The sequence below is a fragment of the Coffea eugenioides genome, chromosome 6 (genome assembly GCF_003713205.1).
Source record: "Coffea eugenioides isolate CCC68of chromosome 6, Ceug_1.0, whole genome shotgun sequence".
NCBI lineage: Eukaryota > Viridiplantae > Streptophyta > Magnoliopsida > Gentianales > Rubiaceae > Coffea > Coffea eugenioides.
The window spans coordinates 16,728,695-16,742,689 of record NC_040040.1 but is presented as its reverse complement, the minus strand read 5'-3'; the positions used below and the strand labels follow the sequence as shown (position 1 = coordinate 16,742,689).

At 37.1% G+C, this 13,995-nt stretch overlaps 1 protein-coding gene across 2 annotated transcripts; it reads left to right on the top strand.

Moving 5' to 3' along the window:
* Window positions 1-358: 358 nt before the first annotated feature.
* LOC113773143 (probable disease resistance RPP8-like protein 2) lies at window positions 359-13,828 on the top strand. Of its 2 annotated transcripts, none has more exons than XM_027317692.1 (3): window positions 359-857; window positions 11,365-13,262; window positions 13,582-13,828. In XM_027317692.1, exons 1-2 carry the CDS (start codon window positions 404-406, stop codon window positions 13,242-13,244), a joined length of 2,334 nt encoding a protein of 777 aa, XP_027173493.1. In that variant the 5' UTR covers window positions 359-403; the 3' UTR covers window positions 13,245-13,262; window positions 13,582-13,828. The 2 variants fall into 2 exon arrangements, with proteins under 2 accessions (XP_027173493.1, XP_027173494.1); XM_027317693.1 differs by lacking the exon at window positions 359-857 and adding an exon at window positions 10,048-10,546.
* The last annotated feature ends 167 nt before the right edge of the window (window positions 13,829-13,995 follow it).

The window sequence follows — 13,995 nt, the reverse complement described above, 5'->3', positions numbered from 1 at the left end:
ACTTGGCTCATTTGTCTCCTCACGTTTTTTATTGTGAGGAGACCGTTCAGGAGCGGTCGTCTGGGGACCGCTCCTGCCCCGTATCCGAGGCACCGCAAAGAGATGTGTTGGTATCCTGAATGAGTGCTATGCTAGGCACACCACAGGAACGGGTATTCAGACTCTGAAAACGAAAATCTCTGATCTTACCAAAAGTTTTCAGGAATATGGGATCGCAAGACAGGACGGCGCAAGTAGTTCATCGCATCAACAATTGAGGCGGACATATTCCCATGTTGTCGAGGATGACTTTGTTGGATTGGAGGATGATGTTGAGATGCTGGTAAAGCATCTGTTGAGGGGAGGCGATCATGATCATGATCATGAGATTGATCAACGCTTTAGAGTTGTCTCCATCTGTGGGATGGGGGGGTTGGGAAAGACAACTCTTGCCCAAAAGGTATACAATCACCCTAAAGTGAGGCGCTGCTTTGATGGCATTGCTTGGGTATATGTATCACAAACTTGGCAAAAGGAAGACATATTGCAACGGATCTTGCTAAGCCTAATCCCAGAAAAGAGAGAAGAAATAGTGAAGTGGAGGGATGAGGAGCTGGTCAGACAACTTTTTCAAATCCTGCAAAATAAGAAATGTCTTGTGGTTCTTGACGACATTTGGGCCACAGAACCATGGGAATGTATAAAGCAAGCATTTCCAATTAGAAACGACGGAAGCAAGATCTTAGTTACCTCTCGCAATAAAGATGTGGCTTTGCATATTGATCCCAATGGTTTTCACCACCAACCGCGCTTTTTAAGTGAGGACGAAAGTTGGCAGCTGCTTCAGAGGAAAGCTTTACGGGGCAGGTTTCATGGAGGTACTTGATTTCTTAAAACACTCTTTATTTTTTTTATTAGTTTGCTAAATTGGGCCCTACTTGATCAAGGGATGATAAACTTGTGGATTTTGAGGGTTTGTTTGTTGTGGCTATCCTTATTGGTACACCGTGTAATTGAAGAAAAGAAATCATTAAAAAAAAATAATGAAAAGAGGCAAGAGAAGGAAAGACGAATATTTTACTGATTTCTCCCAAAAAGAAGATTGCATTTGAGTCAAACAAGAATTATTAGAGTATAAAGTAAAATTTTTTTTTTTTTTGGTTTTTTATGAACAGCGGTGTAGAGACCGGGTCTCGCAAAGTGGACCACGCCTTTTTGTGAGTGCTTGATGAGCAGTTATATGATTAATTGGACTAGAAAGTGTGGGAGTATTTTCCCCTCTTTTGGGGCTATACTCTTTTTTTCTTTTTGCCCCTTTTTTGTTAAGCTCACAACTTTTATTGATTTAACCACACAACGTACACGGAGAGAGAAATTCCCGAAACACAGGCAAATCCTCTGTTTCACCCGAAAGTATAAACATCCCTTTACATGTCTTCTGCCCCAAATTTTATTGACAAAACAAAAACAACAACAGATGATCCTTCCTCAATGGAATTGGCTAAATTTTTCTCTAAGTTTCTTATTTTTTGTTTCTCAATGGAATAGTTTCAATTTTTCTCAGAGTTTCTTATATATATATACGTGCACGCGCACACACATATATTCATGATGCTAAACAGAAATGTTAAATTGTTAATTCAATGTACTGCACATACATTGAGCAACTCGACACTTCTGTCTTTTAAGTAATAAGACTAACAGAACTACTCATCATCTCTCTTTGACAGAACATGAAGATTTAAAAAAATTGGAAAACTTGGGGAAGGAAATGGTGAAAGCATGTGGGGGTCTTCCATTGGCTGTGATAGTACTCAGCGGAACTCTTGCCACCAAGAAGGACCTGAATGAGTGGGCGACTGTCAATAGAAACATTAAAGCTCATCTTGGAAGAGGGAACAACTTGATCAAAGAAGAAGGAAATCTGCACAAGATATTAGCTTTAAGCTACAATGACTTGCCCTACAAATTGAAGCCTTGCTTCCTTTACCTGAGTAGATATGAAGAAGACTCTGACATAGGCACAGAGAAATTGTACCAGTTATGGATTGCAGAGGGTATAATATCAACAAAAGATCAGATTGGTGAAGAATCAATGATGGATGTAGCAGAAAGATACCTGGGAGAATTAGTAACACGGTGCATGGTTCAAGGTAAAGCCCCTGATGATGATGATGTGATGCTGTCCTCCGCTGGAAGATCATTTGCATCGTGTCGCCTTCATGACTTAATGAGAGACCTCAGTTTGGTCAAGGCCAAAGAGGAGAATTTCTTGTTATCCAAAAGCTATTATCATGATGGAATTCTCAATGAGTATGGCAATAATGATCACTCACAAGTTTACCGTCTAGCCGTCCATTTTTCTAAGGAGGATGTAAGGAAATATGTCCCTCCAGCTGAGAAGAGACATACTAGGCACCTGAGGTCACTCGCCTTGTTGGTCTCAGGTAATGATGGTTATGAAGGGCGTCTTCCTAAGAAAATGAAGTCTCAATTCAATCGGTTCAAAATGCTCAGAGTGTTGGCCATTGAAGGGCTCTGTCCTGCGTTGTCTGGAGATCGCACACTTAAAAGTGAATTTCTCCGAGTAGCAGATCACTTGAGGCTCCCAAAAGCTATTGGGGAGCTGATCCACCTGCGATACTTGAGTTTGAGACGTTCAATTTTCCTCTGTTTGCCATCATCCTTGGGCAACTTACAAAACTTGCAGACACTTGATTTACGGGCTGGAGTGTGTAGAATACCTAATGTTCTTTGGAAGATGAGACAGCTTAGGCACTTGTATCTTCCGGCCAATTACGTGGATGCTATCCTGGCTCGACATAGAGGAAGATCCCATGGAGACACTGGAAAGGCTTCCTAATCTACGATCACTTCACTTGCAATATAGATCTTTTCTCGGCAAAGAGATGAGGTGCAAGGCAACGGGTTTTGGCCAACTTAGATTTCTTCGTTTTGAGCGTCTACCGAACTTAGAGAAGTGGAATGTTGATGAAGGAGCCATGCCCAACCTTTCGGTCTTGACGATTGTATATTGCCTAAATCTGGAGATGGTTCCCAGTGGATTGAAATTCGTTACAACTCTGAAAGAGTTGAACATTGTGCGGATGCCAAAGAAATTCACAGATAGGATCCAAGCAGCAAATGGTCATGAAGATCAGGGACAGGATTTTGACAAAGTCTCCCATATACCCTCTATTAATGTCCGTAATGTTTCATCGTTACTGAGCATTGTTGATCAGGTATGTCTCTCTTGTCAACATTTCTGGTTTCGTTCTGGAATTTTACTTTAATTTATCCTTAAACAATTATAGTTTCTTTCTTGAATTTTACTTCAGTTTATCGTTCAACCCATGATGACTTAATTTACTCTTCTTCAACGTATATATGGACCTTATATTCAACCACACGATGCTGGCAAAGTCACAAGTTGCATATCAAGTACCTCTGATTAATTTCTTTTTGTTTAGCATCTCGATTTCAGGAACATTTATTTGACTCATTAAGCCTTATATGGTACTTAAAACTGATCCTAATTGATTTCACTTGTGCAGTTAGGATCCAATTTGACGGGCAAGATTTATTCCCTGTTGGAAACTTGGAATGTGATACCACCAAACATTTGCCATTTGATAGTACGATAAAGTCGAGCCAAGTTGGTGCAGGTTAACATTCCAAGTCATTAAGCGAGTAAGGAATCACTCTTTTTCAAAAAAAAAGAAAAAAAGAAAAAAAATGTCGAGTCTCCAGTTACTATACTTGGACTTGTATTAATTATGTGTCTCATAACTATGATTTTCACTCAGCTTATCGTTTGCATGTTTCTCGGTGTAATTTGTCTAATAAGAGTTGTACTGTAATTCAATACACATTATTGTTGTATTTTTAATTAAAGAATTTTTTTCACATTTTGTTTCTACAACAACGGCTTCAAAATTGATACCTTTTTATGTAAAAAATCTTTATTGTCTTGCATTGATCAATCCATCACGTGGATGCCTTAGATAGCACAATTCGTAACAAATTGGTATTACACACGAATAATACACGTTCCTATGCATAATTTAATTTTTTTTTGTATTTCATATAAAATACTCTGATATACATTTGTCGCATAACAAGAATTCAAATTTGATATCTAAATCATGCACGCATGGTATATATCCGAAGTTTTTAGTATAAAAAAATCACTACACTGGCAGTGTATAAAAAGTTAATCCCTGAAACATATTCGTACTTTTTAACTAACCATATAAAACACGTAATAACCTTTTTGCTATTATACTTCATGAATAATATTTCAATTATTGGTAAAATTTAAAATTTGAGTAAGTATAATGTTATATATACAAAACAACCATGATATATAACATAATTTTTTTTTAAAAAATATATATATATAACTAATGAGACTTTAAAATTTTAGTCAATCTAATATCGCATGTATAAGGAGAGAGCTCTTAGAGTTTTCGTCGCTGTCAGATTCAAGGTTTGAATCCTGTTTCTAGCTCTTGGGAGGAAGATTGTGGAGAGGTGTGTGAGAGAAATTTTTTTTTTTTTTTAAAAAGTATTTTTTTGGGAGCATTTTTTCTTTTTTCCAAATTCAAAAAAAGCTAGTATTGCATAATCAGAAACACCACCTCCAATTCCCAAGAAAGCATATAACAACGGAACGGAAGGAACAAAAATTACCACATAGGCGTCAGGAAATGTTAACCCCTTCAATCAAAGTCTAGGTTGCAAACACCTTGAATAATTGAATTCCGTGCATAAAACCGCGTGCCTTTTTTTTTTATTTTTTTTTATTTTGTGATCAATAACCCGACAAAGGTATTGGATTTATTTTCTATCAAACATAGACTTGTCTTTTTGGGGAAGAAAAGATTCGACCCTTTTTAATTTAGACAACCAAAATAATTAAAGCCAAAGGCAATAAATACTAGGTAGTGCCCTTCGCATTTTCTTCACAACATGTACCGATCACATTCACGAAATTAGAAAGAGAAGCAGCAGTTTTCATCCTTCAGGAACCTTGCTTCTTCCTATAAAACACAGAAAATAAAATCAAACAGAATACTATATAAGGCCTATCAAAGTAAATCATTGAAAAATACGCAAGGCAAGCGATGATCCGAGTCATCAGTAAATGCCCTTAACTGTTTTGATGAAAATACAACCAACTCTGAAGAACTCTTGTTGCTATCATAGAAGGCATCTAGCCTTGCATTAACAAACATAAAAGCAACAGGTTAGATAGAATGCATATAATACAGAACAATTGTAGCCCTTAGGGAAGGAATTTTGTGAAAAGATAGCATGCATTTCAACGTCTTCACAAACTCGCAGCAAGCGACTGGAGAACAATTCTGAAATTGTGCAAGCAATACTACGATCATGATAGCCTATGGCAATTAAATATTTTACGCAACGAAATATATATATATTTATATTTAAACTTGAAAAGAAGAGAATTTCTTGAGTGCTTCTTCAAGTTACGAATCCAGTTTGCCTTTCTGCGTAAGTGTTTGTTTTGGTAAGCATGTATTATCTTTTGAAGATTAATTAATTCTCAGTTGGCTGAATTGATTAGAAATTCTGCTTAAATGCCTTTACAGGCCGGGTTGGATGATTCCATCTTCTTAAAGGCCTTTCAGAAATAGATGGAACTTGAAACTGTCATTAACAGCATAAGAGGTAACTTGGTGTCCTGCTTTTCCATCAATTTGGCTTATTTCCTTCGTCTCCAGTAACAAATATCAGAAAAAAAAAAAAAATTACAGGTACTTTGTTTTTGCGAAAATAAACTGTCATTAGAAATTGCCCCATGGAAAGATACTTTGAGTCTAACTAGTTTGTTTCAATTGTACTCTTTTTGTTTAGACAACACCAATAGTATGGATTTATGCTCAAATCTTAGCAGCTATGTGCTAAGCATTGTTAGGGATGAGGACAGAATCCATTCTTCTCCTTAATGTAATGTTGCACTACAAATGTAACAATGGACTTGGTCCAACTTGTATATACTTTGATTAAAATGAATAAAAACTCTTATCGTTTCATCAAAAAAAAAAAAATGGAGAAGAAGAAAAGAAATTCCTGTTGTCAAAAGAAATACGGATAATTTTAGAAATCTCTCCTGAGGTTTTTGACAAATTTACTGCACTCCTCTAAGATTTAAAAAATTACACTTACCTCCGTTGATTTGATAGTTTTAGTAACAAAACCTAAAAATAATATTGACTTGAACAATTTTTTAAATGAATACCCAAAAATGCCCTTTTAGAATGAGTTTTAATTTATTTTTTCATACAATTATAAGATTATTTGGTATAATTATAAGGAAAATGTGCCAAATTTTTCATGTTGATATCTACTATTTGATAAATAACTATAATAATAATTTTATTACTATGATATGATATTTTTTTATAGTATTTTATTATAGATTTAGATTTATAAGATAGAAAAGAAAATGTTGAAATAATTCCCTTACAGTTTATAAATTTTTGAGGCAGTGGGATTATCATAATTTAATAGTACTTTTGACCCATTTCTTTTTGATTTATTGTTAATTTTAATACCAAAAAATAGAAAACAAAGATCAGCAAAAACATTGGATTACATATCAAATTAACTCGTTAAAAAAAATCACTAGTTAGACATTTGGTTATAATAAGAATCTAGAGGCAATAGTGGTAGTTCTACAGTTTTATTAGTAAAAAATTTTAAAAAAAGAAATAAGAAGGAAAAAGAATGAAAAAAATAATTTTAACATTCATTCTAAATATAAACATATCAAATAAAAGAATTTTATTAAAATATTTAAAGGTAAAATTATCATTTTAAATGATAAGAAAGGTATGTATAATTTTTTAAACATCACGAGAGCTCAGTGAAATTGTCATGGGAGGCTTCTGAAATCATCCCAAAGAAATATGAACGTCTACAGACCAATAATGTGAAAAGACAGACTATAAAGGGCTCCGGTTGCCTTCCCATAAAGGGGGCTAATTCCTTAAAATATATGTAAAAAAAAAAATAATCTACCAAATGGACATCTGACAAGGGATGTTTCTTATTTTACACGTGACATGCTGACTCAGCATGGCTGCCTAATTAAAATCCCTCCTCCCGGCCAACCACTGAGCAAAATTTTCAGTGAGGAGGAGGTCAGTCGCAGCCGTGCTGACGACGCAAGGCGCCGTGCTGACGAGTCGTGCGTCGTCAGCACGGCTGCGACTAACACAAACTCCTCGCCACATGGTGGAAACATGGCATAAGAAAATTGAAGTGTGTGTTCCCAAAGAAACAAAGGAAAATGAGAAAAAAAAAAGAGAAGAAAATTTTAACCGAAAATACGGGTATATCATTTCTCTAGAATAATTTTGGAACATGAACCATCATAATCTGTTGATTGTGAAATCAATGAACATTAAGACTTTAATTTCTTGTGTAGATTTCCCTTTCCTACAATTCTTGTATATAACCTTATACAAGCTTTCCATTACTGTTTATTGAAATACTTCAACTGCAGGAGTTTCTTCATAATTTTCATTTGTACTAGATAGCATACGCCAAAAGTACAAGGTGCTGAAGACCGGAATGTTCACACTTTGATCCAATTTAGTTCGGAAGTCAATATCCATAAAACTGAATTCAGAAATTCAATTTTAAAATTTGGTAAGTTTGGAAATGGATATTGAAATTTGATTTCTGATTACCGATCGAATTACCAAATTTGATATTTTAATTAAATAATTTATAAGTTATAATTTATGCTAATGGACAAATGTATATGATGTTAGTTAGTGACATATTAACACATTAATAACTTCTATATTATTAATTACATATTACATATACTTAACTAATATATATTAGAAAACTCCAATTGCCAATATTCAATTACCAAAAAAAATTTTGGACGGTAAATGGATGTTGACCTGCTGAATAAAAAATCAAATTTTCTTTTATCGAATAACACCAATCATAGACCTAACTGCTAAACAAGTGGTTTAAATGACTGTCTGCCAATAAGAGAATACAATGGCCCTTCACCAATAACAGAGGATCTTTATTATTATTATTATTTTTTATACAGCAGGAATTTAAATTACACTGGTGTATCCCTACCAATGTACAAGACACAGAAGAACAGTTACCAACTAAAGCGATATAAAACCACTGGGCCAATGGCTCAGTGGCCACTAGGGAGGGATTTAAGTCCCTCCTTGGGCTGTTGGTGAGGGTTCAAATTTCACCAGTAGCGAAAAAAATCTAAGGATTGTATCATAGTACTCCCTTGGTCTAGTTGGGTCTATATACCCACTAGCCCCTACAACAGTCTCCTTAGACTCCCCCTCCCCTTAGATTAGGATAGAGTAGGTTATACAAATGTATCGTTGCTGACAAAAAAAAAAACAAACTAAAGCGATATAAGTCCGAAACCAGTTGCCAACTCAACTTAGTGCGAGGGATTGTTTTCCAACATGCTTTGCTGTGCTCAGTCAGCACGGCTGCGACTGACCTCCTCCGCACTAAAAATTTGCAGTTGCTGACGTCTGCCAGTGTGACGAGGGATTTTAATTATGCGGCCGTACTGAGTCAGCATGACACGTATATAATGAGAAACATCCCGTGTGAGAGATGCATTTGGCGGATTGTTTTTTTTTTTTCATATATTATATAAAGAGTCTGCAGACCAGTTGCCTTTCCACTGACAAGACAGACCATAAAGGGATCCAGCGCTTAATAAGGACAATGTTAAATATAAGTATATACGTACCATTAGAGATAGACTTGAAAAAGTACACACTTTTCTTTGGAAAACTGCTTCTTGACGATCCTTGTCGGGACGTTCCTTCCTCTAGTCTTCACTCTCTTTTCCTTCTCCTTTCCCCTTCCCCTTCCCTCTCTAATTAAACCAGGATATACCTTCTCAAATCGCAATTGACCTCCTATAGATTACAGGCTTACCCAAAAAAGAAAAACAATCCAGAATGTTCGAAGTGGGATGATTTTGGTGAAAACGCCCATCTCCTCCTCTGACTTTGGTGAGTTTCAAGCCATTGAATTTGCTTCTTTGTTGTTTTATATCGATTAGGTGTTGATTTTTTGCTTCCTAATCTTTGTTGCAATTTTCTAGAAAAAAATTGGAGATTTTTCACTCCTAATTGACTCGTTCACCGGAAAGGTCAGTGTAAGGTAGGAGTACGAAATTGTGACAAGCAAAAAAAAAAAAAGAAGAAGAAAGGTTGGCTCATTCACTGATTTTTTTGTTTTCTTTTCTTTATTTTAAATATTTTTCGGAGTCGACTCACCCAAGTCCGAGTTGACTCCAAGTCCACCCTGAGTTCTCGATAACACGGCAATTTAGACTGATCAGGTTGTCGTCCGGCCTCCGGATTACCTAACTAACACTCGTTCCCTCCCTTCTATCCTTCTCTTTTATGCAGTTTCTGAAGACGGATATAAATAGAAAGAAAAAATCTCGCATCATTTTGTTTAGCCAAGATGGCTGAGGCGGCTGTCAGTTTTGCTGTGGAAACAATGGGCAACCTGTTGATTGAAGAAACGAGGTTCTTACAAGGGGTGAGCGACCAAGTGGAGCAACTTCAGTTAGAGCTAAAGCGGATGCAATCGTTCTTAAAAGATGCAGATGCCAGGCAGCATGAGGAGGAAAGGGTCAAGGTGTGGATTTCACAAGCTAGAGATCTAGCTTATGAGGCCGATGACTTGATTGAAAGATATGCTTTCAAAGTCGCGTCCCGAAGGGGGAAAGGCATTAGAGGCACCGCAAAGAGATGCGTTGGTATCCTGAATGAGTGCTATGCTAGGCACACCACAGGAACGGGTATTCAGACTCTGAAAACGAAAATCTCTGATCTTACCAAAAGTTTTCAGGAATATGGGATCGCAGCTGTGATGGAAAGACAGGATGGCGCAAGTTCATCGCATCAACAATTGAGGCGGACATATTCCCATGTTGTCGAGGATGACTTTGTTGGATTGGAGGATGATGTTGAGATGCTGGTAAAGCATCTGTTGAGGGGAGGCGATCATGATCATGATCATGAGATTGATCAACGCTTTAGAGTTGTCTCCATCTGTGGGATGGGGGGGTTGGGAAAGACAACTCTTGCCCAAAAGGTATACAATCACCCTAAAGTGAGGCGCTGCTTTGATGGCATTGCTTGGGTATATGTATCACAAACTTGGCAAAAGGAAGACATATTGCAACGGATCTTGCTAAGCCTAATCCCAGAAAAGAGAGAAGAAATAGTGAAGTGGAGGGATGAGGAGCTGGTCAGACAACTTTTTCAAATCCTGCAAAATAAGAAATGTCTTGTGGTTCTTGACGACATTTGGGCCACAGAACCATGGGAATGTATAAAGCAAGCATTTCCAATTAGAAACGACGGAAGCAAGATCTTAGTTACCTCTCGCAATAAAGATGTGGCTTTGCATATTGATCCCAATGGTTTTCACCACCAACCGCGCTTTTTAAGTGAGGACGAAAGTTGGCAGCTGCTTCAGAGGAAAGCTTTATTTGTTTGGTTTCATGGAGGTACATGATTTCTTAAAACACTCTTTATTTTTTTTAATTAGTTTGCTAAATTGGGCCTTACTTGATAAACTTGTAGATTTTGAGGGTTTGTTTTAGTGGCTATCCTTATTGGTACACCGCGTAATTCAAGAAAAGAAATCATTAAAAAAAAATAATGAAAAGAGGCAAGAGAAGGATTTATTTACTGATTTCTCCCAAAAAGAAGATTGCATTTGAGTCAAACAAGAATTATTAGAGTACAAAGTAAAATTTTAATTTTTTTTTGGTTTTTTATGAACAGCGGTGTAGAGACCGGGTCTCGCAAAGTGGACCACGCCTTTTTGTGAGTGCTTGATGAGCAGTTATATAATTAATTGGACTAGAAAGTGTGGGAGTATTTTCCCCTCTTTTGGGGCTATACTCTTTTTTTCTTTTTGCCCCTTTTTTGTTAAGCTCACAACTTTTATTGATTTAACCATTCAACGTTCACGGAGAGAGAAATTCCCGAAACACAGGCAAATCCTCTGTTTCACCCGAAAGTATAAACATCCCTTTACATGTCTTCTGCTCCAAATTTTATTGACAAAACAAAAACAACAACAGATGATCCTTCCTCAATGGAATTGGCTAAATTTTTCTCAAAGTTTCTTATTTTTTGTTTCTCAATGGAATAGTTTCAATTTTTCTCAGAGTTTCTTATATATATATACACGCGCAGGCGCACACACATATATTCATGATGCTAAACAGAAATGTTAAATTGTTAATTCAATTTTATACATTGAGCAACTCGACACTAAGTAATAAGACCAACAGAACTCATCATCTCTCTTTGACAGAGCATGAAGATTTAAAAAAATTGGAAAACTTAGGGAAGGAAATGGTGAAAGCATGTGGGGGTCTTCCATTGGCTGTGATAGTACTCAGCGGAACTCTTGCCACCAAGAAGGACCTGAATGAGTGGGCGACTGTCAATAGAAACATTAAAGCTCATCTTGGAAGAGGAAACAACTTGATCAAAGAAGAAGGAAATCTGCACAAGATATTAGCTTTAAGCTACAATGACTTGCCCTACAAATTGAAGCCTTGCTTCCTTTACCTGAGTAGATATGAAGAAGATTCTGACATAGGCACAGAGAAATTGTACCAGTTATGGATTGCAGAGGGTATAATATCAACAAAAGATCAGATTGGTGAAGAATCAATGATGGATGTAGCAGAAAGATACCTGGGAGAATTAGTAACACGGTGCATGGTTCAAGGTAAAGCCCCTGATGATGATGATGTGATGCTGTCCTCCATTGGAAGATCATTTGCATCGTGTCGCCTTCATGACTTAATGAGAGACCTCAGTTTGGTAAAGGCCAAAGAGGAGAATTTCTTGTTATCCATAAGCTATTATCACGATGGAATTCTCAATGAGCATGGCAATAATGATCACTCACAAGCTTACCGTCTAGCCGTCCATTTTTCTAAGGAGGATGTAAGGAAATATGTCCCTCCAGCTGAGAAGAGAAATACTAGGCACCTGAGGTCACTCGCCTTGTTGGTCTCAGGTAATGATGGTTATGAAGGGCGTCTTCCTAAGAAAATGAAGTCTCAATTCAATCATTTCAAAATGCTCAGAGTGTTGGCCATTGAAGGGATCCGTCCTGCGTTCTCTGAAGATCGCACACTTAAAAGTGAATTTCTCCAAGTAGCAGATCACTTGAGGCTCCCAAAAGCTGTTGGGGAGCTGATCCACCTGCGATACTTGAGTTTGAGACGTTCAATTTTCCTCTGTTTGCCATCGTCCTTGGGCAACCTACAAAACTTGCAGACACTTGATTTACGAGTTGCCACTCTATTTAGAATACCCAATGTGCTGTGGAAGATGAGACAACTTAGGCACTTGTATCTTCTGCCGGATTTGTGCTGCGGGAAATTGCGACTCAAGGGATTGGACAAGCTTGAGATCCTAGAAAACTTCTGTCCTCCGACTTGCTCATCTCAAGACATATCCACGTTGAGGAACCTTCGAGTACTATCAGCCATGGTGCAGTTAGATGACCTTGATGAGGGCTTTCCCACGGAAATCCAAAGATTAATGTCAAACTCAGACCACGTGGGCTGCAGATCCCTATGTATTTACTCTTACAAAGATTCAGCAGCCACTGCCGCCTCAATCAAGAAGAAAGTGTCGGATGTTGTTGGTCAGTGTTTCTCTAGTCGCAATCTTCAAGGCTTGGAGGTAAATTGTCCCATGGCCAATTTTCCACAGTACGAAGCCCGGTACATGTTTGCAAGCCTTCTTAAATTAGAGCTATCCAGTCTCGAGATAGAGGAAGATCCCATGGAGACGTTGGAAAGGCTTCCTAATCTACGGTCACTTCACTTGAAATATAGATCTTTTCTCGGCAAAGAAATGAGGTGCAAGGCAATGGGTTTTGGCCAACTTAGATTCCTTCGTTTTGAAGATCTACAGAACTTAGAGAAGTGGAATGTTGATGAAGGAGCCATGCCCAACCTTTCGGTCTTGAGGATTGAAGAGTGCACAAAGCTGGAGATGGTTCCGAATGGATTGAGATTCGTTAAAACTCTGAAAGAGTTGAACATTGTGCGGATGCCAAAGGAATTCACAGATAGGATCCAAGCAGCAAATGGTCATGAAGATCAGGGACAGGATTTTGACAAAGTCTCCCATATACCCACCATTAGTGTCCGTAATGTTTCATTGTAACTGAGCATTGTTGATCAGGTATGTCTCTCTTGTCAACGCTTCTAGTTTCATTCTGGAATTTTACTTTAATTTATCCTTAAACAATTATAGTTTCTTTCTTGAATTTTACTTCAGTTTATCGTTCAACCCATGATGACTTCATTTACTCTTCTTCAACGTATATATGGACCCTTATATTCAACCACACCATGCTTATATTCAACCACACCCTTATATTCAACCGAGTACCTCTGACTAATTTCATTTTGTTTAGCGTCTCGATTTTAGGAACATTTATTTGACTCATTAAGCCTTATATAGTACTTAAAACTGATCCTAATTGATTTCACTTGTGCAGTTAGGATCAATTTGACGAGCAAGATTTATTCACTGCTGGAATGTGATACTATCAAACATTCGCCATTTTAGTACGATAAAGTCGAGCCAAGTTGGTACTTATATTAATTATGTGTCTTGGTGTACGATCAAATTTTTTTTTTTTCCGTCAAAAGTCGAGTCTCCAGTTACTGTACTTGGACTTGTATTAATTATGTGTCTCATAACTATGATTTTCACTCAGTGTAATTATGTGTCTTGCATGTTTCTCGGTGTAATTTGTCTAATAAGAGTTGTACTGTAATTCAATACACATTGTATTTTTAATTAAAGAATTTGTTCACACTTTTTTTCTGCAACAACGGCTTCAAAATTGATATCTTTTTATGTAAAAAATCTTTATTGTCTTGCATTGATCAATCCATCACGTGGATGC

Coding starts and splice junctions, on each gene's coding strand:
- LOC113773143 (XM_027317692.1), top strand. CDS start 404: ATGGGGGGGTTGGGAAAGACAACTCTTGCCCAAAAGGTATACAATCAC. Junction 858..11,364: donor ACGGGGCAGGTTTCATGGAG/GTACTTGATTTC, acceptor TCTCTTTGACAG/AGCATGAAGATTTAAAAAAA.